This window comes from Cupressus sempervirens, chromosome 10 (genome assembly GCF_028749045.1).
Source record: "Cupressus sempervirens isolate cs-2001-9-10 chromosome 10, ASM2874904v1, whole genome shotgun sequence".
NCBI classification, from domain to species: domain Eukaryota; kingdom Viridiplantae; phylum Streptophyta; class Pinopsida; order Cupressales; family Cupressaceae; genus Cupressus; species Cupressus sempervirens.
Genome location: NC_143127.1, coordinates 890,357,560 through 890,382,554, shown reverse-complemented (window position 1 = coordinate 890,382,554; position 24,995 = coordinate 890,357,560). Strand labels below are relative to the sequence as shown.

General features: G+C 38.3%; 1 protein-coding gene across 1 annotated transcript in view; it reads right to left on the bottom strand.

The window, feature by feature from the left end:
• The window catches only part of ATH13 (ABC2 homolog 13), a 214,946-nt gene that overhangs the window by 111,740 nt on the left and 78,211 nt on the right, over window positions 1-24,995 (bottom strand). The window contains exons 7-8 of the mRNA XM_089805163.1: window positions 10,743-10,853; window positions 10,576-10,655 (exon numbers count right to left, since the gene is read on the bottom strand). Of these exons, the coding sequence (XP_089661289.1) occupies window positions 10,576-10,655; window positions 10,743-10,853 (191 nt within the window). The remainder of the gene's footprint in view (window positions 1-10,575; window positions 10,656-10,742; window positions 10,854-24,995) is intronic.

The window sequence follows — 24,995 nt, the reverse complement described above, 5'->3', positions numbered from 1 at the left end:
TAACCTGACTCCTCCCGAGCCCTCTCAGCTACTACCTGATCTGCCTGGCTCCTCCGAAGAGTATAATATGTTTTCCTGTATAACTTCACTATCTCATGAGTCAAAGCCTCTACTCGACTCTCCATGCCAGGATCTCTCGTCGTGGCCCAGTCCTGTCGCATCTCTGCACTCTCTACATCCGGCCATCCCCGCTCCTCAAAATAGACTACAAAGGCAGCCGAGCATCCTAATATCATAAAGGATATTACTCCCTCCAACTCCTTCACTACTGAGTCCTACGCCTGAGTCTCTGCAAAAGCTAACACCTGGCAATCCCAAGTCGCTAGAGCTACTACATCAGCAAGGAATGCCTCTCTCATCCCTACTTCTCGCACTACTAGATGTTCGTGTTGCACACCCATAGCCCTCTCTACTACTTCCGCCATACGCTCCAAAGCACTATGCGGTAGTCCCTCAGCCTGTGTCTGCCCAACCTCTTGTGTCTGCAATGGGTTCTCCTTCGGAACTGCTTTCCGCGTGGGTGTTGTCAGGTACGTCACTCGAGGTGTTGGGGTACGGTGGAACCGCGTACTCAAGTAAGCACTCAGCTTCTAGGTTCGGCTCTCTATCTCGCTCAGGTGATGCCATCAGTGTCATATCTACCATAACCACTGCATCAAAACCCACTACATGCAATCGGACACTCAATGCCCCCAACTCCTCGCCTGTCAGTATCTCCAATACCCCTATCTCTGTATCCATCTCAGTATCAGGTACCAATGTCTCATCTCCAGCCTCTGGTAAAGCTTCACGAGCAGGCTCCATCGTTACCTCCAGAGCGACTATCTCCATTAGTGCTTCGGCTACTGCCTCCGGAATAGCTCGTGTCTCTACGGTGCGTTGCATCGCAACAAAAACTGGCGTCATCAATACTGGCTACCTAAGCTGACCAAAACCCTGAATACCATGTATGCCAACAAGAGCCAAATGTGTCGTAGCTGAGAGTATAGGCCCTGGGAATCTCAATGGCATAGCCGTAATCACCTCTACCTCCTCGTCCTCTTCCTCTTCCCCATGGTCCCACTCTCCTCTGAAGAAGTCTCCTCTCTACCACTATCTGTGTTTCCACTGTCGAACCTCAGTCATTTCTGCCTGATGGTTTTGGTGCCAAGTGTATCCAAATGTCTCCACTACATAATCGGTGATTCGTCTGGCGCGAGTGATCCTGGTTTGGCCTCCAATGCATCATTTGGGATCATCTGCATCGTTGCCTCCAAGAACAAGCCGATGGCATAATGCGGCATGTAGAATGTCTTGTGCTGCAATGTCATCAATTCCAACATCCGTTCAGCCAACAACGTTGTCCAATCATATATCCTACCGTGCAAAATCCCATTCATTATCGCTACATGTGGAAATGAAATATCCGAGGCGCGGCTCGAACCTGTGAGGTGACTCTTCACAATGTCCATCAAACGACGCCAGTGACCTTCCTGTATATTGGATTTCTTCAACCCTCTGCCCTTTGATGTGTTTGAAAGAGCTTCCTATTCTGCCTGTGACAAGTCCCCACAAACGAGCTGTATCAACCACATCTTCACTTCCCAATTCATCTTTTTAGGTTTACTTTCTATTTTCCTTCCGCCTTGAGCATGGCCAGGTATCCCAAATACTCGTGTGAAATCGGCTGGTTTGAATGACACTACTAAGTTGCAACCAAGATACTCAAACATACTGGTTCGAGAGAACCTGTCATACATTTCTATCATGATGCGTAGAAAATCTTCATAGTCTTTGATACAGAATACTGACATTTGTATCACCCATTCCACCTATGCTTTCTGAATGCTAGCCTTCTCCTAATGATTATCTGGAGTCTCCTGCCACCACTTCCAACATTCTACACTATTCAATCCTTCGAATGTAATACTCTGCACTATAGGAATATCTGTCACAGCCAACTGTTTTGGTTGCTTTACTTTCTTCTTACTTGGACCTGTACTAGTTCCTCCTATTACATGAACTCCGAATGGCAATGTCTTCACATTCCTGTTCATGGCTAAGTCTTCGTCCAGTTTCTTTTTCCAAGCCCTTTTGCCAGTTGACTGCATAACTGTTACTTCTTTGTCGTTTTGCTAGATAGACCACAAACCGTTAGGTCAGTTGCTTCTCCATACAAACTTGTTACAAAAAAAATTCCTCTCCTGCCTTAGCGTCCATATGGATCTTTCACCCTGGATTTGTCTTGCTCTACTATTGTACGGTTGTGAAAAGTACAGCCCTTGCTTCTTGAAAAGTACGGCTGCCTTTTTCAATGTGCAGCTACTTCTCCTTTAAGGCAGTACAGCTTCTGCTGCCTAAATTCTCTAGTACAGCCCTTCTGCTATGCCCCCTTCGTTCGTACAGACTAATTTGTTTCCTATCTCCTGCTTGACAATGCTTGCACGATTACTTTTTTTTTTGTTTATTTTGGTTTGCCGTACGGTTGGTCAATGCCAAGCATGCAAATATGTTGTATGGTTCTTAACCGATAGTCATACGGCCTTTTCAAAAGACTATGTTTTGTTCTTTGTTCATGCGGACTGTACATCGTACGATGTTTCACTCCGTTTGGTCGTGCGGTTATTCCAGGTTTCACTAGTATATCGGCTTTGATTTCCCTCCTACTCCCCAAGGTGATTTGTTCTCATTGCAACCATACAAAAGTGAAACCATAAGGATATTTCTCCCCCTCGACCGTACAGACAACCGTACCTTGATTATTTCCCTTTGCTAAGCCGTACAGGAGCAATTTGCCGTATGGTCCTTTTACTCTACTTTTCTCCACCATGCGCCATACAATCTTTGCCCTTCTTATGTTTTGCCTTTTTTGTCACCATACACCGTACAGTCTTTGCACTTTTGCCTTTCCTTCCTGCCTCCATATGACATACGATCCACACACTTTTAGTGTTGATTCTCTTTTTATGAGCTATATGGTGGCTGTAATATATGTGCAAGGCTTCCATAGGGATCGTACATGTTATTTGTCTAGTCGTACAAAGTTCTTAACTTGCTCCTCAATGCCGTACAACAGTCCGCACGGCGCAATCTTTCCACTATTTGTGTTAATGACCACTGTATGGTGGTGACTAGTTCATTAACACTCTGATCTTTTATTACTTTATTACTTCGCACTCAAAAATTATGTTCAACTCTACATTTTATCTACCTTTACTTATCTTACATATATATAGTATTTACACATATAGAGTATTTACAGTCATTATTTTCTCAATTGTTCGTTGGCGGGGCAACATTTCGTTCATGATATATTTTTAGCTTCGACCAATTCACCGCATTTGGTAGTTCTTTCCCCTCCATAACTTGATTGCCCCATTATCGCCAACTTCCCGTATCTTGTACGGTCCAACACATTTAACTTTGAACTTTCCAGGTCTGATTTCTTTCCATCTGTTATACTTCAACACTAACTAGCTCAGTTGAAACTTGTTTAAGTGCTTATCATGCCATGCTTTCCGCCTATTTTGTGTAACTTTGGTGGCCCACTATGCCTGCAGCCGTCGCTCATCGAGTTTGTTCATGTTGTACAATCTCTCACTTAGGCTTTCCATGTCGCCCAGCTTGTTCTCAATTGCTATCCTCAAACTCGGTACCATGAAATCTGTTGGTACCACTGCCTCTTGTCCGTAGGTCAGCTGGAATGGAGTATGTTCGATAGTTACTTTATATGAAATACAGTACGCCCATAAGTCTGATGGTAACTTCTCTTCCCAATCTTCCACTTCAACTGCACAAGATTTATAAATAACTCCAACTAGGATCTTGTTCGTGGCTTCAGCTTGTCCGATGGCTCTCGAATAGTACGGGTTCGACAATGAATGATAGATTTTAAATTCAATAGTGAGCAGTCAGATAAAATGGTTAACAAAGTGTCCTCCCCAATCACTTGTCAACTGCAGTGGAATCCCATACCTGGTGATGATTTGCTCATAAATAAATCTCATTGTGCTTACCGTTGAGTTATCTGGCAGTGCGTGTGCCTCCACCCACTTAGTCAGGTACTCCATCGATACCACAATGTATCGACACTTTCTGGCTTTGCTTACCTTCAGCAGTTCGACGAAGTCCAATCCCCATCTTTCAAAGAGTTCTTGTGCATGCAATGACCCACTCTCTGGCATTGTTGTGTACGGTTGGCCACCATAATCTTGCCTGAAGTATCTTTCGCGTAGTTGTGTCTGGCCCCACGTGCCCTCCTGTCGGTCCTTCATGTGCTTCCTTTAGTACCTTAGGAATTTCCTCCTCTAGGATGCACCATCTTAGAATCTGATCAGGTCCCATTTTGTATAATAGCTCATTGATTAACTGAAACATTCGACTCCTCAGCACTAGTTTCCTTCTCTCATTTGGTGGCATTTCGCTCGAAAACTGTCCCGTTGTTAGATATTCTCCGATAGGTGCATACCAGGATGTTAGTACTGTAACATGAAATAGTTGCGCATCTGGAAAATCATTATTAACTCCCTCTAGTGGCTCCCTCGATTTTATTCTTGACACATGATCTGCACTTACATGACTTTTCCCTGGCTGCACCACGATCTTAATTGTGAACTCCTGTAGTAATAGCAACCATTGACTTATTCTTCCTTGAATAATCGGCTTATTCACTAAGTATAGTAATGCCTAATGATCTACGTAGAATACAAATAGCGTCGCCAACAAATAATGTCTAAACTTTTGCACTGTGTACACCATCCCTCACGCCTCTCACTTTGTCGTACTATAGTTTTTCTCTGCCTTAGATAACAATTTATTTGCAAAATACACTGGATGGTCCAATTCGTGGTCACCTGTCTGCGCCAATGTTGCTCCAATGGCATAATTCAATGCATCTACATGAACATGAAATTCTTTGTCCCAATTCGAATAGGCTAGAATTGGTGCTGTGGCCAATCTTGTTTTCAATCCCTCAAAAGCTTCATTTTGTTTGGCTTCCCATTTGTAAGGTTCATCCTTGCAAGTCAGTTTGTCCAACGAGTAGGAAACTTTTGCAAAGTTTTTAATAAATCTCCGATAATAACCGATGTGCCCTAAAAATGACTTTACTTCCAATACATCCATCGAGGGTGGTATCTCCAAGATTACACGAACCTTGTCTGGGTCCGTCTTCAACCTTGCTTTACAAACTATGTGTCCGAGCAGCTTTCCCTATGGCACCATGAACCTATACTTCTTTGCGTTCAACGCCAATCTTGCTCGTCTGCACCTCTCCATTCATTCTTTAAGTGTCATTATGTGTTTATCCTCTGCGCTAAAAATTGAACAATCATCTAGGAACACTTTAAAACTTCCGACTGACATTTTATCAAATATGTGTAGGGTAATCTTTTGAAATGTCACTGGGGCGTTACACAATCCAAACGGCATCCTGTTGTATGCATATACTCCTACCTCCACAATGAATGTTGTTTTTAATTTGTCTTCCTCAGTGATGGATATCTGATTGTACCCTGAGAATCCGTCCATGAATGAATAAATCTCATGCCTTGCTACTTCCTCCAAGATGTTATCCGTAAATGGTATCGGAAATGGGTCTTTAATTGTTACCGCATTTAGGCATCAAAAGTCTACGCATATTCTTATTTGCGTTGTGTCCTTTTTCAGAGATATCACAATCTGTGATACCCACTCACTTGTTTGCACTCTAAAAATGATCACTGCCTCCAGCATCCTATCGATTTCTTCTGTGATCCATGCCGCATAGTTTTTATTCATTCGATACGGCCGCTTTTGTACAGATATTGCACCTTCAATCAATGGTATCCGGTGGACACATAGCTCTGGTGGCACTCGTTTTAAGTCTTTATACGTCCAGGAAAAGACATCCTTGTACTCCATAAATATTTTAAACGTTGTCACCTTCAAAACTGGGTTCCAACCATCCCCTACAAGAATGTTTTTCGGATTTTCCTCATCACCCAAGTTCATTGTTTTCACCGTAGGCTCTTCATACTTCATCGTTTTATCCTTACTAAACATATGGACCGATGTTTCATCCACTTGCGCTTCTCCCTCCTTTAGTTCACTATACTCCTTCGAGAACTCATTTCCTTCTTTCTCTTCCTCGACACCCAACATGATGCAGCTCGGGAAGAGTTCATAATCCTCCATCTGCCAGTGTTGCAATCCGTTTACCGAATCTAGGTCATCATCAGTCGACCCTCCTTCTAATCTCAATACCCCTTCATCATCTGATTCCATTCTCTTTTTTCCTTCGTCATCACCCTAGCCTTCACCTTCTGAGTTTGACGATGCTGCCTCTTCCCCTACCATTTGTGTATGCAAGTCAATTATGAATCTTTTGCCTCCACGCTCCATGGATAGAGTGTTCCGTTTCCAATCATGATTTACTTTTGCCTGCACCAACTACCCCCATCCAAGGATAGCGTCGTACCCTCTTCTCTTCAGTGGAATGACCACAAAATCTAGTAAAAATGGTTGTGTCCCAATTGTTACCGGCTGTGCCATCAAAGTTCCCAATGGTTTTCTCCCATACTGATCTGCTGTGAGTAACTAAAAAGTAGGTGGCCACAATGTGGAATGTCCTAGCTTTTTCCAAATATCTTTTGGTAGCACGTTCACACTTGATCCTTCGTCTACAATTGTATCTGTCAATATAGTGTCCAGAATGCCCATCTCAACTACTACCAGATGCCTTCCTATCGTAAGTGCCAATAGCATCGGGTTTGCTGCCATTGTTCCATTACTATCCCTTCCTGTTTCCTCCGTCACTCTCGGGGGCGGTGTCATTCATAATAGCCATTTGCAACTGTGGCATCATGAGGTCATTTAATTTAATCGAAACTTTTGTTTGCATTATCTGCCTTATCATGTTTTGTTCCGCTAAGTTCCTTTTCGAAGTTTCAGCAATGTCTTTTACTTGTGATTTCCCTATTTTCCTCTACCTTTCTAGCTTTGTTCGTGCTTTTTGTAACCTCTCCTTCTCTTCTTCTACATCAAGGTATTTTTCTTTCTTTGCCTGCTCACGTGTGACCGCCAACACTTTTCATCACATGTTTCAATGCTTAATAGATTTACCCCTTGCTTTGGGCATTTTGAATCTTCGTGGTCCCGTGGACCACACCATCTGCATAGTAGCTGCGGCGTTTCCTTCGTGGTACAATCTCTAGCAAAGTGGTCCCAAAGACTGCACGCACAACACTGAATCATCGGCCATCCACTCGTGTCGTACTATATTTGACTCCGGCCTCCATTGTTACTGTTGTTGTTATTGCCACCCTTTCTGCGTCTATTATTGTTGTGATATCCTCTCGAAGTTGCATCGTTGTTTGTGTTATTTCCGATGGACACTTCTTGCGTTAGTAACACCTGTTGGTGTCCTTTTGATCTCATCTTAAACGGGCACTCCTTTAGGGAATGTCCCGCAACCTGGCAGATGTCACAAAACTGTTTCTTCGGGCATGAGCCCTTTGTATGACCATCCTCTTTACAGTCTGTGCACCACAGTTCTCACTTCATTGTGTCCGAATTCTTTTTCAAATTCTTCAATTCTTTCATCATTCGGAGCATATCTTTTTGTAACGCTCGAATCTTCTTGTTCGATTCCTCGTCATTACTGCTACTTTTGGATGACAAATCGTCTGAATCCGACGATTTATGCTTTTTCTTCTTACTTGTCTTTTGTTCGCTTTCTAGATCCATCGCACGATTATACGCATCGGTGTACGACGCGAGTGGTACAATCTTCGTCTTCTTTTTTAGAGCCGGTCGTAGCCCCTCCACAAACCATCATTTCTTCAATCTATCCGTTGTTTGACTTTCCATCTTCCCAACCAACTCTTTTAGCCGTCTGGCATAGGCCTGGATTGTTTCATTCTTTCCTTGCTTGGTGCTATATATCTCTGCTACTATTTCATTATTGTCCGGTAGCAATCGAAACTCTACTATGAACTCTTTTCTAGCATCTGCCCATGTAATCAGTTTTTGGGGGTTGGGGTCCGAAAACCAATCAATTGCCACACCTCGTAGGGTTGTTGGGAACTGTCTAACCCAATCATCCTCATCCATTACGCCATTTTCTATCCATATGGTTTCGCATGTCTTGCAATGTCTGATTGGATCTGTCATTTCATCACCATTAAACTTCAGTAATTTTTCTTTGGGACCTGCCATTACTACTTTCTTCTTATTCTGAGGTCCCTGCTGAGCACCTGCGCTGTTCTGAGAACCCACGTTGTTCTGAGCACTCACGTTGTTTAGAGCACCCATGCTGTTTAGAGTACCCGCGTTGTTCTAAATACCCGCATTGTTCTGAGTACCTGCATTTTTTCTGAGTACCCGCATTTTTCTGAATACCTACATTATTTAGTACAACCGCGCTGCTTCGGACAACTATCCTACTTCTAACAACTGCATTACTTGGTGAGAAAAGATCTTCCTCAAGCGAAGTTGTTTGATTCTCTTCCTATATCCTTTCGTCAGGTGTATCAAGAACGAAGAGTTCACTCCACGCTTGTGCTCCCTTGGCACTTCGAGCTGTGCGAGTTGCTTCCCTTCCATTCGGCTGCTCTACCCTAGGCGTATACATGTTAATGAACTCCTCCCTTGTTTCTTCCAACAAATTCAATCATTGTCAAGTCTCCTCCAGCAATTCCTCGATACTCTTCGGCCTACTAGGTGAGTGCACTCCCTCCATCTGTGCCCCTTCACCCTCTCGGTGTCCGTCAGTAATCTGCTGAAGCTTCTATCTGCACTCCGCCTGCTGTGCTAAAATTAAAACTTCTTGTGCTGTGCGCATTTCATCCTTATGTTTTATCTTATTTCTATCCTTGTTAAGCAAATCAGGCATTAATCTTCATCACACTTCCTTCGTTCCAGGTTTGTTTGGCAATGACACCAAATGTTTACTCTACAGGGTAAAGATATTTAACACATGTAGTATAAAACGATACAACACAGAACAAATTCTTTATTCATATATGCAATATGCACTCAATGCTTACAATCTGAATACAACAATTACAACAACAATCCAAAGTCCATTTCGGATGGTGTACATGTACCTTCCCGAAGGGGTGACTCAAGTGTCACGCACACGTTCGAATACTATTCTACCCGTTAGCTACAATATAGAATTTATCGACAACAGCATGAACATGTGAATGTTGTTTAAAATCATGGGGAGATTTTTTATTTTTTTATTTTCTTCAGAAGGAACTCGTGATTCAGAGGGAGATGATCAATTTCAGAGAGATGTTGTATTAGAGGGAGTTCTCATTAAAACCTTCCCTTTTCTTTAACATGCTTTGGTATGGTAGATTTTTGAGACTCGTGTTGGAAAATAGTTTCGATTAGATTTATGAGTTATTATTCATATAAAATCAACAAAAAGATTGCAAGATCAGCTATGACAACTCTTTCACTATGCAATAGTGGACATCATGTTGAGAGAGTCCATGGTATCATCACGTTGAGAGATTCTGTGATGGGAATTGAATGTCACACTGAGAGATTCCATGACAGTTGACGTTGAGAAAGTCTGTGATTAAAGGCTTAGTTGTGAGTCTCACAAATCTGTCATGTTGAGTGATTCCATGATGATTAACAATGAGTAATTGTTACAGGTTTTCATGTTTAAGTGATTCCAAGATTATTAACAATTAGTAATTGTTCAAGCTTTCATGTTGAGTGATTCCATGAATTTTATAGGATCTATGTGATGAGATTTTATCGTTTGGTTCCAGTCTTGAGTGATTGGTCAGCTAAAGATCTCTCTCTGGCTAAGAGGGAGTGTTGAAGATTGTAGAAACGATAGATATTTTTATCTCTATAAATATGATCATTATTATCATTATGGTCACCTTCAATTGAAGAGGACACTTATGACTAACTTGTAATATTAATTATAATGACTTGTGTCATTCAACATGCGTTGACGTGTGCAAATACATAGAGTTGTATTTTAAAGAATTATTCTTTTGGAAAACCTAAGAGACCTTCAGTGGTGATACAACGCGTCTCTCCTATTATTATATATTTCGCATCACGAATGATATTGTGCACTTAACTTTTATGATCAATAAAATGATATTTTGGTTGTGTGGCTGGGTTTTTCCCTTCATTCTAGAAGGATTTTCCCAGGATGTTTCTGGTGTTTATTGTTTGATTCTTTCTTTTGTTGTTTATCATCATTAATTTCTGGGCTCCAGTTTTAGCACTTTCCATTGCATGCATCTCCCATTGCCATTTTCTCCAATAGATTAATTCTCCACTCATAAATTGCATAAGCCATTACAAACTGACTGTAAGGTTAAGAAAGTCTGAAATGACATGTATACATTATGTTACTTGCAACTAAGGGTACTGCTACTGTTGTTACACCTCTCTGCGAACCAGATGAATGCCTAGTGCATCAAAATGAATGCTTGTGATAACTGGTAATGGTACTCAATGCATATTCAATTATTTGTTTGAGAACTTGTCAATATTCTTATATTCTTCACTTCCAACTATGGAAAGAGTATTTTGACCAAATGATTCACAATAAATAAGCCAGATGAATATGATACATACTTTTGCCTATCAACTCCCAGCTGATCCAAAGCAGAAATCCTATTTATTTTGATGCCTGGAACATACTCCATTGTGAGGACCTAAGTGCAAGGATAAAATGTTAAAATACTCAGAAGAAGTAATCGAATCACAAGGCCGCTACATTTTATTCAGAAAAATCATTCTACCTGTGGTGTTGTGTATTCCCAACAAATTTTTGGAACTTTAATATAATCCATGCTCCTAAAATTTTTTGCAAACAGCTCTGCATTTGCAGCTTCCTTACTATAATCAATTTCCTGCACAGTACAACCAATATCAATAAACTTAAGAAAATATTATTTACATTAAAAAAATCCCTCTAATATGATCATTGTACTATTTTCAGACCTCTATAATGTCTTTCAAAAAAATGGTTATTCGTTGTGTACTGTGCTCATCTTCATTTAGTTTACTGTCCCACTCATGATTTTCTAGTCATAATGTATAAATAACATTAAAAAAGAACCAAGATGGAGAATTTGAACTTGAAATTCCGGTTAGAGTATCACTAGTTTTCTGCTATTTTCTTATTCAAAAACTAAAAATTTTCAAGGAAACCATAACAATAATGATGAAATATGCAATAGACCTGTCAAGAATCTTCCCTTGACCAGATGGAGATTGAAGCTGGCTTAGAGGACCCATGGAAATGCTAAGATGTGTAACATTCTGAAAAAGCATGCCTTCACAAATGTGAAAAGGAATATTGAGAGCTAGCTATAAGCATTTGCAAGTAGAAAAATAAGATTAACAGGTAACAGGAAATGGTTATAACATGTAAGGTGATGCCAGTGTTAAAGGCATATGTGTACATATAAAATGGATTTCAAAATTGGTGTTTAGGGTAACTGAATTCAACCAACATTTATAAATCTGGTCATACAGGTTATGCGAAACCTTCAAGATGTCTGTTAAGGCAAGGGATTATGCTGAAGAAACAAAAAGAGCCAGATAAATATGCAGATAACCATAGACCATCCGCTGAATATCACAGAATTTCTGGAAATGTGACAGCACTGAACATATTGAAGTTCTTGAAATATAAACATATTGAAGTTTTTTGAGTATAACCAGGTTTATTCTTGGGGAAGAAACTGTTAAAACAAGACTCTATCATTGCTGAATTGGGAGAGTACTGGTAAGGACTGAGAACTTAAGCTCAACAGATACAGAATATGTCTGTTCAGAACACTCGATGAACAACAAGAAGGCGGAAATTTGGTAGATTGTTTTAAGGAAAAGAAGCTAATGGTCCTTTATAATGGAGATGGGAAAAAGCGAAGGCTTTCCATCAAGATTCTCAAATAAACATTAAAGAAATTAACTTCAAGGTATTGCAGGAAGCCATCTAGATACTAAGAAATGTGGAACCTATATGCATTCGGGATGCTTTAGACTAAAATTGGCGAAGTAAAAACAAGTTTTCCAGCTTGACTGCCAAAAGCTAGCACTGTAAGGTATGTTTATGATGTGTAGACTACCATGGCTTACAGAATAGGAGCTTCATTAAATAGTATTATTTTTTAATATCTATACAGTTTTGCACCACGATTGTTAGTTGTATGTACAAAGTGCTAGTTTAAGCAGAGTTTATACAACAGCCTTCTGTGATAGTTTCTCTGTTCTATCTTCCAAACGAGAAAATAGGATTTTAGCTATTTTAATAAAGTAAGGATGGAATTCAATTTTTGTTAATGAAATTTTAAATAGGTTTTTACAATATAGTGGTCGCTAAAGCATATCATAGCACTCCAATATAACGAGTGATGCTGCTACCCTTAACAGATAACTCTACTAGACTAATGAGAAATTGTCATAATGCTTGAACGGGGGACACTCTTGCACTAGGCATCAGTGTCTTGTGCAGAAATATATCAGCCATGCAGAAAAAGTCATCAATTATGAAGCTATTGATCAGTTACGTAAGAATATGTCAATTATATCCAGCTATTCATAAATTGATCCATGCCAAGCCAAAAAGATGCACGGAGGATAACCCATATCTTGAGAGATGTTGCACTAATCTGTGAATTATGTTGAAAATGCAATGGAAAAGAACAGTGAATCTAAAAGAACCGTTATTTAATCCAAAGAGACAAGAGATGGCAAATTAAGCTCTTTTATGTATCATGAACACAATTTGATGCATAATGAGTACAATGGACTTAGAATGCAAACATGCATAATTAATAACTATGTAATGTCCCTTTTTTTGCCCATTCCAACATTCTTGGAAAATTTCAAGGTTCTTGAAGAGTGTTGGTATTATCGAAACAGTTTTTTGACATTGGCAGACTATTCTAGGAGTCAATATAAATACAATGTTTATTTTCCAAATACAGATCCAACTTTCAAGAAGCATTCTACACTTCTTGGAGATTTCCAACATCCTTGAAGACCACCAACTTTCCTTTGACCTTGGGATATGTGCATAAAAGTAATTAAATTAATCAATTGAAGTTGTCTTTCAGAAAACTTTATATTGTAAAGGAAACTTATTTTTATTTAATTGTTTTTAAGAAGGGCAGCCTACATAAAGTGTTTTTAAAAGAGGGTCAAAAAGTGTTAGCACAAGGCATAAGGTACAAGTGAATTAAGGGTTATTATTTAAATGTGACATTGAAATGGAGAATTACATAATATTACCAAGTACGCTCAAGACATGCTCTGCACCTGTACTAGGTGCATCCAAGCAAGAGTTTGATCCGAAGCACACTTAGGTGTGCCTAGGGTGCATACCTAAGGGCGTACCCAATGGCATTGAACACCAAAAAATAACAAAAAGGACTTTTAAAAACCAATCATCTAAAACTCCTAAAACTAAAAGCATTGTTTTGCCAATACAAAGATCAATTTGCTCTCTTCACTCCCTTTCTTTCCTCATTTTGGCATTTTGAAGGCCAACTAATATACATAATGTCATATGTCGTAACATTGAAATTCTGAACTATCAATTGGCATTCAATATTTACCTATATCACACTACCATTTTGGCATTTGGCATTGATCAATGATGCATTATCATACCATCAAATGCATTTAGATCACAATTCTGTATATTTGTTTAAATTCATAATACAAACACCATACCCAAGGAAAAACAAAATTGTTGTACTAGTGTACCTATATCCCATGCTCGTACCTATTCCCATTCATGTACCAGCAACTTATTTGAAAAGTAATTTTTTATTAAAAGTTCTCAGAAAGTGACTAAAAGCTTATTTTAAGATTTATTATTTAGTGGGAAAAGTGAATTAAAGAGAGATTATCTGAGTGCTTTAAAGTTACCCTAAAAGCTTCTACTTAAAGAGCTGTGGAAACAAGAAAGCTTGGATTGCATTTTTATTTTCTCTAAGTGAAAAGAAAAACTATCGATGTCCAACAAGAGACCACAAACGGGCCTAAGGGATAGCAAATACCATAGTTTAAAAAATCGGCGTTATATCGCCAAACCCGCGGTATATCGCGGGAGTTTCCAGCGGCCAAATATATCGGCACCGCTAAATGGCAAAAATCCACAGCGATAAACACGAAATAAATCGCGTGATAAACCCAAAAATCGGCAAAAAAAAGGTTGAAAATCGCGTTGACTGGTCGTCGGGATTTTAGGTCCAAAAAATTAGGTTTACAACGTTTTATTTTCATGCAAAAACGACTTCCTCCAGTGGCGTTTGATAATCAGCGGCTACGACCTCCTCCAGCGGCAGCCTTTTTGCACAAAGCCGATGAAAGGAAAGCGTTTTGCAATTATATATTTTAACACAAATCATTTTCTTCATGCTCTAATGTGGCCAATTTACTATCTGAAAGCCTCTAATTCCGCATGAATGAGAAATGAATACGTCTATGTTCTAAAACATTTTGTCATGTCCCCTTTTCAAATAATTAAAAAATAATAATCTTTGCTAAGGCAGGCAGGCCCAAGAAAGTGAAGTTTCGGAAAAAGGGGGTTAATCTTTGGAAACCGTTGGACTAATAAATGAAAATTATTATTAAAATATGTTTCATTAACCTCTCTTGGACGTGAGTTACGGTTATGCCCTCTTTTAAGGGGTTTGGAGGCATTTTGGGCTAATTCCAGAACTTGATTTTTGCTCATTCTTTGTTATTCTTCAGAGGCTGCCAAACCTGTGGAGAAGGAGACCCAAGAAGGGGAGTTTGCAGGTTTCCAGGGAGACCCAAGAACGGGAGTTTGCAGATTTCTAGGAAGGCTAAGGACGGGAGTTTGAAGCCATTCCATGTGCATGCTCATACAGAGTTTGCCTTTGTGCTGAACAGTGCAGATTGGTGGGTTTTCGAGTGTGTTTTTTGTATGAGTTTGGTGTTTTCAGTTGAGTATTTCATATCAGTTTGGGTTGCTGCTGTATTTCAGACTTTAAGATGTTAAAATAGAGCTGAATATATGTATTGGGACGTGATTAAACTTCTGAGATAGATTATTAGTGTTTTTGTGGTGTTTCCGAGCAATTTTGTGTTAATTTCGGGAGCCCGATGAGCATAGTTCTTGTCCTACATTTGTGAACTGTTGTGTAAAGGCTATACAGATCTGGAAATGTCATTTTGTAGGCTGTTATGCTGCTGAAATTTCTATAAAAATGTCCATTTTCAGATTTATTAATAATTTGTGAAGTTGTGAAGCTTTTGGCACTATTTTCAGCATACTCGATTTGGGGTTTCTTGAGAAATTTGGTGGATCTTTGTGATATTAGTTGTTTGATTTTAAAGATCTGATTAAAGGTGTGAAATATCATACAAAATCAGAAAAGGGACATTTCAGTGGTATCAGAGCCATGATCTTGCCAACCTGAGGGTTTGTAGAAGCTTGCATGTCAGTTTTGACAACTACCCAGATCTTGCATGTAATAATTTATGATTGCATGTTGCTTCTAATCAGCTGCATGTCAAAATTTATGGTTGCATGCTACTTCTAATCATTTTCATGTTAGTTCTTAGTGAATTTGGTGGTTGTAGAAGTTTGCATATCAGTTTTGACAACTACACAAATCTTGCATATCAGTTTTGACAACTACCTAGATCTTGCATGTCAGTTTTAACAACTACCCAGATCTTGCATGTCAGTTTTGACAACTACCCAGATCTTGCATGTCATAATTTATGATTGCATGTTGCTTCTAATTAGCTGCATGTCAAAATTTATGGTTGCATGCTACTTCTAATCATTTGCATGTTAGTTCTTGGTGAATTTGGTGGTTGCATGTTGCTTCTAATCAGTTGCATGTCAAAATCTATGGTTGCATGCTACTTCTAATCATTTTCATGTTAGTTCTTAGTGTTTGAAGAAGTTATATCCCATTGGGGTTACACTCTACTTTATCCAGAATGGACAGGTATAGTACAGAGTCTCAGAAGACACGATCTTGTACAATTGATATCTAGAGTCAAAACAGTAGAAAGGATGGTTATTTAGACATTTGAGATAAACTTATGAAAATAAGCCATGACATGTCTAAACAGTTGATTGAGCACCACCGTTTAATGAATGACATGTTGTCCGACCCAGCTAAGGTGGATAAGTTGACTGGATTTCTATTTGGCAGATTTTCTCACAGGACAGATGACACAATTCCCAAGAACTTGCATGAGGAGTTTGAGAAACTAGCTGATAGCCAGGTAGAGGTCTCAGATTCTACTCTGCCACAGGAGGTGGTAGGAAAGGATATTACACAGATTGATAGTAACGGTCAACTTGATACTCAAATTGAGACAATTGTTTATAGGTCGTCAAAGGGTGATGCCACAGGTATTCAAGATGGTATAGTTACAATAGGTAGTGACTATAGTGTAGTGGGTTCAGATGATGATTATGAGGATGTTGTTGTGCAGGTGGTGAGATACTTGGTAGAGATGAGCAGACATTAAGCATTCATGATTTTGCTGAGAAAGAGTACCAGGCACAGTTAGATGCTTCATCACATGAGGTTGAGGCTGGTAGTACTTCACATGATTTGTCCAGCCAGTTGAAGGTGAACAAAGATAGTATTGTGACTTCATTATCTCATCATGACAGGTATGTGGAGTTAGTTGGTATTGGTCATATTACTCAGGTGAGGAGTTTGCTTGAGTTACCAGTTGATTCTAGTTTACGGATATGGACTCAAGATTGTTATATTGGCGTTTGGGATTCAGTTGACTAGAGATCTTTAACACTTTTTGGTAGCAGTGTTTGTTTGGGTGCTATCATGGATTTGATTAGCAGATTACACGGTGTTGTCTTTTCTTGTGCTAGTATCTTGTCTGATGTTGGTATTAGTTTTTATACACCGATGTTGGGCTTTGTTCATATATCCAGTCGACCATACTTGTTGGAATGTGTTGATGATATTTCATATTTGGCAATGTGTATAGATGAGTCACAGGATCATATTGGCATTGATGACATCCAGGAGGATGCAGTGGGCAGTTTTGAAGCCTTAGTTTCCTTGGGTATAGAGGAGTTGGACAGCAATGCTAATGTTTTTGATACTCCGTATGTTGATATGAGCTTTAGATTTGATTCACAGGATATGGATGGTAATACTCTAGAGACTAGTAACTTTCAAGATACTCCTTTAGACAGTGCATCAGAGGAGGTTTGTAGGAGACAGTCAAGCCAGTGCCATCATGTGTCTAATCAGTTGATAGTTAGTGACCGAGACATTGCTATCACTTGCCAGCATTTTGATGCTGCTTGTCAGTTGTTAGCAGTTTATGGATGGGGTTCTCCTACTAGTGATGAGCAGGGAGGCAGTTATCTTTCCTTGACAGAGTTCCACTCTTTATGGGAGGCTATTCGGATTTTGAGACAGAATTATATTCAGTTGGTAGCTGATAGAGATTATCTTATGGAGTGGGGCAGTACAGCATATGATGCATTGTTGGCCAAGGAAGATGAGGTGAGTGAGCTTACTGAGCAGCTTGAGGTGACTTCTGAGATTCTTGAGAGTACACAGTTGGCTTTCAAGGAGTCACAGTTTCATTTGGCTAAGGTGACCATGGAGTTAGAGCAACTACAGTCTTTACCTGATTCTATACAGTCACAAGCTGTGGTGTTTGGTGATCCGAGGATGTCCATGGCCGAGATTGTCAGAGACAGTGGAGATGGGGATGCATCCATCCTTGATACTAACATTGGCATATCAGGTTCATTCCCACTAGAGTCAGGTTCAGTTGAGTTGGGTGTTGTAGCAGATTGTTGTATGCTTGACATGGTGGTAGCCTCTAGTACTAATGGCACGAAGACTAGATATGTATCAAAGATCATGTGTGATGTTGGTGAGTCGGTAGTTGGCATGGTTCCTGCTAGTAATACTACTCCCTTGGTGATATCTTCGGAGGTAGTAGTCAGTTCCAACATGGTTAATGATCAATTGCAGTTAGTTTCATCTAGATTACAGTCTGAGCCACTGACTGAGATTGGCGAATTCTATCGGCATTACACTGTGAGGTACGCTCATCAATTTACCTTTGATGACCATGTTGATGAGATGATGATACAGAGATGTACTTTGGTTCCTAGTGCTTATCATCAGTTATGGGACAGTTTGATGCCTCAAGATGAGAGTTGTGATGGGCATGACATGGTGATAGGTTCTGCAGTTGACAGCTTGATAATATGTGACTTAGAGCAGGAGTTTGGGAGTGCTGCTTCAGTGGGTGTTGTTATTGAATCTACTCCTTTGGCTATGACATCTCTTGACTTAGCTAGTGATCAGTCACAGTGGGTTGTATCACTTGTTCATGGTGAGTTGTTGACTGAAGTTGATTTTTTTAATCAACATTATATTGCAAAGTATGTACATCAGTTAGCATTTGATCCTTGTTTTAAGGAGTTGATGGCAGGCAAATTTGGTTTGGATTCCATTTCTTACTCTTTATCTTGTAATGTCTTTTCACCATCAGCAGTGCATGGGAGTTATGGTTATGAGATAGTGGTCGGTGATTTGCAGAGTTGTGTTGACTGCAGGAGTTGTACAGTGTGTGGATTCTCCATACTTGGTACAGTTTCATTCGAGAGCGTTCACCATTGTTGCAGAGTTGGATTGTACATTCCGTATAGGCCAATGGGATGTGTTGATGGTATTTACTATGTTGGTAGTTTGATTTGTCCACTTTACTTGGGTTCTGATGTTCTAAGAGTTTTTGTCTCATGGGTTTTTGACTGTGGTAGTGGTGATTTTGGAGTTTGGTTGAGCTATAATTGTTAGTTTGATTATGGATTCCTCTTAGTCATATTGCAGAGGATATTGCAGGAGCCTGTGTTAATTGGTAGTATTATAGTTCATGACTACATTTGGGATCTAGGTGGATTGATTGGTTTATTGTTCAGCCATTGCTTAAGGACAAGCAATGTTTGGGAGGGGAGGACTTGTCATGTCCCCTTTTCAAATAATTAAAAAATAATAATCTTTGCTAAGGCAGGCAGGCCCAAGAAAGTGAAGTTTCGGAAAAAGGGGGTTAATCTTTGGAAACCGTTGGACTAATAAATGAAAATTATTATTAAAATATGTTTCATTAACCTCTCTTGGACGTGAGTTACAGTTATGCCCTCTTTTAAGGGGTTTGGAGGCATTTTGGGCTGATTCCAGAACTTGATTTTTGCTCATTCTTTGTTATTCTTCAGAGGCGGCCAAACCTGTGGAGAAGGAGACCCAAGAAGGGGAGTTTGCAAGTTTCCAGGGAGACCCAAGAACGGGAGTTTGCAGGTTTCCAGGAAGGCTAAGGACGGGAGTTTGAAGCCATTCCATGTGCATGCTCATACAGAATTTGCTTTTGTGCTGAACAGTGCAGATTGGTGGGTTTTCGGGTGTGTTTTTTGTATGAGTTTGGTGTTTTCAGTTGAGTATTTCATATCAGTTTGAGTTGCTGCTGTATTTCAGACTTTAAGATGTTAAAATAGAGCTGAATATATGTATTGAGACATGATTAAACTTCTGAGATAGATTATTAGTGTTTTTGTGGTGTTTCCGGGCAATTGTGTTAATTTCGGGAGCCTGATGAGCATAGTTTTTGTCCTACATTTGTGAACTGTTGTGTAAAGGATATATGGATCTGGAAATGTCATTTTGTAGGCTGTTATGCTGCTGAAATTTCTGTAAAAATGTCCATTTTCAGATTTATTAATAATTTGTAAAGTTGTGAAGCTTTTGGCACTATTTTCAGCATACCCGATTTGGGGTTTCTTGAGAAATTTGGTGGATCTTTGTGATATTAGTTGTTTGATTTTAAAGATCTGATTAAAGGTGTGAAATATCATACAAAATCAGAAAAGGGACATTTCACATTTCTTCAAAACTTCAAAAACCCTATCAGTTAATATGCTTTTATGAATTCACTATTATCATTTTATTCTATATAAGTTATTATTGTCGGATAAGGTAACATCTATTTTGAGGTTACCTCTCAAATGGTTGATGTACGTGCTCCAAGATTAAGAATGAGCTATGATATTTATATTTTTGCATTTCATTTTATATTTTTAATATATATTACTTATAATTTACAATTTTATTATTTAAATATAAAATTGGGCTTTAAGAAAATACTTCAAAAAACATGACATTCATATACACATTACATATTATCAAATGTCATGAAATAGTCTAGGAGTAATATATTTATAGTACAATTTTATAATAGAATGTGGAGATGATTATTTAAGACAAAAGATTGAATTGATTATATTTTCAAATGTTCGATAAAAGTGCCGATTTATTGCCGAATTTTTGGCCGAGTTTTTGCCAATTCCGAGTTTTTCAAAAATTTTGGGTCGGCCGAGATATTGCCGATACCGAGTTTTTAAACTATGGAAAATACAACCAAAGGCCAGAAGGCAGCAAGACCACCAAACGGTGTCCGAAAAAACCCTCTTGGACTACTAAGTTTGGGGAAGAAAAGTCTTCTGGCTGGAATGTGTCATTTCATCCTAGAGTCTCAACTGTGATTTTTCTAGCTACTGTTTTAATGGAGATTTTTATGTGTTTTGACATGCTTTTTAGACATGGGTGCATTTATGATGCAGATTTAAAAGTGTGCGAACTTGCGAAGTTATAAATGAGGTTCCTTCTTGAAAACAAAGTAAAATAAGTGAACTTTGGTGATCTCAAAAAGTTTATGACATTTGTACCTGTTGTACCTACTACATCACCAGCACTGATACTGTATTTCAGACCTGCAATTAATCTGAGTACTATCCCAATCTGACATCCATTGGTTTTCATGTTTTGAGGGTTTGTTTATGATTGTGCTTGAGTAGTATGGATCATAGTTGAACTGCTTGCCAAAACCAAAAACTCGCCAAGGCTTGAATAAAATCTCAGCAAAAACTTGGCCAAAAATCTCAAGAACTAAAAAAATTGCTTAAATTTAATTAGAAATGCCCCTTCTTTGCAAAATTCAATGAGAAGATGCATCCAATGAGCCAATAAATGAGAACACAAAGGAAACGAACTGAGTCTAGATATATGTAAACACAAAGTGGGTACAAAATCCATCCTCCTACCATTTGATGGCAGGAAGCAAAATAGTAAATACTTTTTGTAAACCTAAAAGTAAATACATCATTAGGATTACATCTTCCTCTTCCTAGCTCTAGTAAAAACTAAGAGGTAGAACTAGAGGATCTAATCCTAGAAGTCCACACTTGGCGTGATTGTGCCTCCTCAAATGGTATGCCCTACTCTGGTTGTAGCTTGTCCTCCTTGAATGTAGCTCTTCCTCTAGCTTCTCCTAGCACTGGCAAATACTCCTCAGTGTCATCCAATGTGAAACCAAATCCACCCCCTCCTCCTCTATATCTCGCCTCTCCACTCATTGACATCATCCTTTGTAACTAATGGAGGCTGCTCCTATAATGTCCAATCATTGTTAGGTTCTATATCATCCAAATCAATTGGACCAACTCTTGCTTCATGTATCTTCCTTATGCGCAACCAAAGATTATATGGCACAAAGATAGGGTCATTGAGGCATTTTTGAGCTAACTTATTCCTCTTCTTTGACTGGATGGCCTCAAACAAGCTCCAATTGCGGTCATAATTGGATGAACTACATGCTGACATAAGATTTTGAGGTCAATTCTTTTGAGATTTGAAGTATTTCCACCTGAATTTTGCCACCAAGCATCTTCAAAAAAAATTGAAAGTTAAAAAGAAAAGAGCAAATATATTTAATCAATTTATCAATTACTTTAGAACCCAAAATCCAAAAGAAATATTTTAAACCTAGGGTTTGAGTGGCTCTACCTCTCCTTGTCATCTCTAAAGAGAATAGCTTAGCCGTTGCTTTCTTATAGTTTTGGAGTTTGGTCACAACGAGGTCTCTCACCTATTGGTATCATCCTCTAAATGCATGTAGTTATTATGCAACATAATTGGTTAATATTTGATGTATAAACAAATGATCGTAGAGATCATTATAAAGAGTTTTACAAATGCACAAATGTTACATCCCAATTTTTGACCTAGTTTGAAATATAGCCATTGAGGTTCACATGAAGTCAGTTGACACTTTAATTTGATATAATCTGGCAAAATGGTAAGTTAGTTGGTCATTATGATTTCAAGTGCAGATGACATGTTAGTTGATCGTTAATCGCCAATTCATGAAATTAGGATAAAAGGTTAACTGTTATGATTATTTATGATTATATAATTTATAATTTAATTACTAAGAAATTCCTTGCAGGGAGCTTGTCGAAGGGGGTGGAAGCATTGTCAGAAAAGAATTAGGCAGGGCATCACCTTCACTAGCAAAGAGATAAGAGGACCTAGCGACCTGGAACATAATACATCTGTGGAATGACATGAGTTATTTTAATAAATAGTTTAATTAAAATAATTGAGTTATTTAATAAATAATTTAATTAAAATAATTAAGTTATTTATAAAACATATCTTAAAGGATTTTAAAATCATCTTTTGTCATAGTATTCTTTTTATAATTGTTTATAAATATTCATTTAAATATAATCAAATGATTTGGCACCATTATTATTTAGTAATCTAATAGTTGTACATTATAATAATGTTTGGATTATAATAATTGCATTATTAATTCATTATAATCTTCCTATACTATTCTCTTCCTTTTATTATTCTTGCTTTTAACCGATTATTGTTGGCATGTTTAATAGTATTTATGTTTTTAAATTTATTTAGACTTTTGGGAAATTTGAAATGAATCTTGTAACAATAGGAAGACATAGAGGCATGCTTATTCTTATATATTTATTTAATAGTTTTTATTTTTATCTGTTGACATCCAATCTTTCTCCTACGGCATTCTTTCTTTCTTCCTTCGACATTCACTGTCCTCTGGCTCTGGTGCTACGGCACATTCATTCTTTTTATGCTTAGAAACCCGTCTAAACCATTTGATATTATACCCATTGTAGGAGGGCATGCGTGAGAGGAAATAACACCAGGAAGTATTGATATGGTATACGCTTTCCTCTCTTCCGCTATTCTTCCCATATGATCACCGCAAGAGAAGTGCAAGAGTTTATTGTTTCCGGCCACAGGGCACAAAACGTTCAAGTCATGAAAGTTTATGCATATGCTTTTTCGCTATTCAATATGACTAGGAAACTCTTTAACATTCAGCTGCGGTTCACAGTGCAATAGTCAAGGAACCGTCCAAACATTTAAAGAAGTCACGTAAGGCATTTATCATTTTTCGTTGTTCTTATTTATTGCCAAGTTCGTAGCTCAGCAACCCTGCATATATATTTATGTTATAAGTTCCATGGGATTCTCAGTTTTGCTTACTAAAACAGCAGTAGTAGAAGATAGTGTTATTGATATTATACAATTCCATTGAAATGCAAGAATGAAAGATGAAATTAGAAATTTATACATTTGTATTCTGATCCTAATAATGGAAACCATGCCGTACATTTAGGCAAATATATGTTGGAAGCAAATTATAATTAAATCACAAGTTGTGTATGTACTACATCTAAAAACAAATTCTGAACCCAACCTTTTTCCTTTCAATCTGAATTGATAAGAGAAGATTCTTGTTTAATATTTCTTTGATAATCTTTGATTTTAAACTTAGAGTATCAACCTTGAATAAGCTATAACAATCTTGAATAACAATTTTGATGAGAACTTAATTCATTCTTTCATAATGAGATAATAAATGAATCCACACCAAGGAATTCACTGGCTTGGTAGCTTGAAATGGTGAGGAGGTGTTGGGGGTTGCAAGAACGTGGATGAGAATTCAGTTATGAATAATTTAAATAATTAAGCATTCGAATTTTGAGATCTTTTAAGAACATAATTTATGTAAACATAGAATGCGAAATGATGGATAATTGAAGGAGCCGTTCACTCTGAGAATTCTGAATACTTGGGACTCACCCGGCTGTGTAGCCGAGAAGATGGGTGATGAAGTGAGGGAAAGGAATCCTTAATAGTATATCAGTTATGACATTCAATAATTACAAATTAAAATGAATTTAAATAACAGCTCATGCATATTCCTATTATGGTGATATCCTACTACCAAGTCGTATGGCGTGCTATATATCATGATGCCCAATGGATGGAATGATGTTCCCTGTCAATTCCGGGTAGGGAGGGCCTTTCTTGTTAGAGATCGTGTGGGGATATATTGTGGTCCGAGGTTGGGTGGTTAAGCCCCTGACAATGTTTCACCTCTCTCAAAGATGTTGGATATGCGTCAGACAGAGATAAGCCATGCATTCAATTGTTTACCGGAAACAAGTACTATCATTTTTAATTATGAGGAGGTAAGATTATATTGAAGTATTTCATTGTTATCATCATTTTACTTACATATATATGAATAACGAATATAAATATATTTTCTAATCTTGAGTTACTATCAGAGATAAGTAATCGAAAGGAAAAGAAATCCGAAGCCCTAATTGATTGTGTGACAGTTGGAACCTTAAAAGATACAGTGGTATTGGAAGCCCTAAATGAAGCCATGGTATCAAAAGCCCTAGTTGAATCTGTGGTTGCGAAAGCCCTAAATTGAATCCGTCGTCGCAGAAGCCCTAAATTGAATCCGTTATTTTGGAAGTCCTAAATTGTATCCATTGTCACGGAAGCCCTAATTGAATCCGTGGTAAATGATGCCCTAATTGATACAGTGGTATGTGATGCCCTAATTTAAAAGTAATGGAAGTATTTAATTGTAATTATCATTTGATTATAAGATAGTGGTTTTTAGATGAAATTGTTATAGTGTATTTGTGGACTAACCCAGGTGGTTGCAAAAGCAACCCTAGTTTGATTCGAACTCAGTTTTCCAAGGTATCCGGTTTTCAATTTCTATAGTAACTTAATTTGATGGTACTTCTAGTATTTAGTTAAGAAATTTTGTTTAACTGATTTTAACAGTAAATCTTATTCACATGAACTTGAATG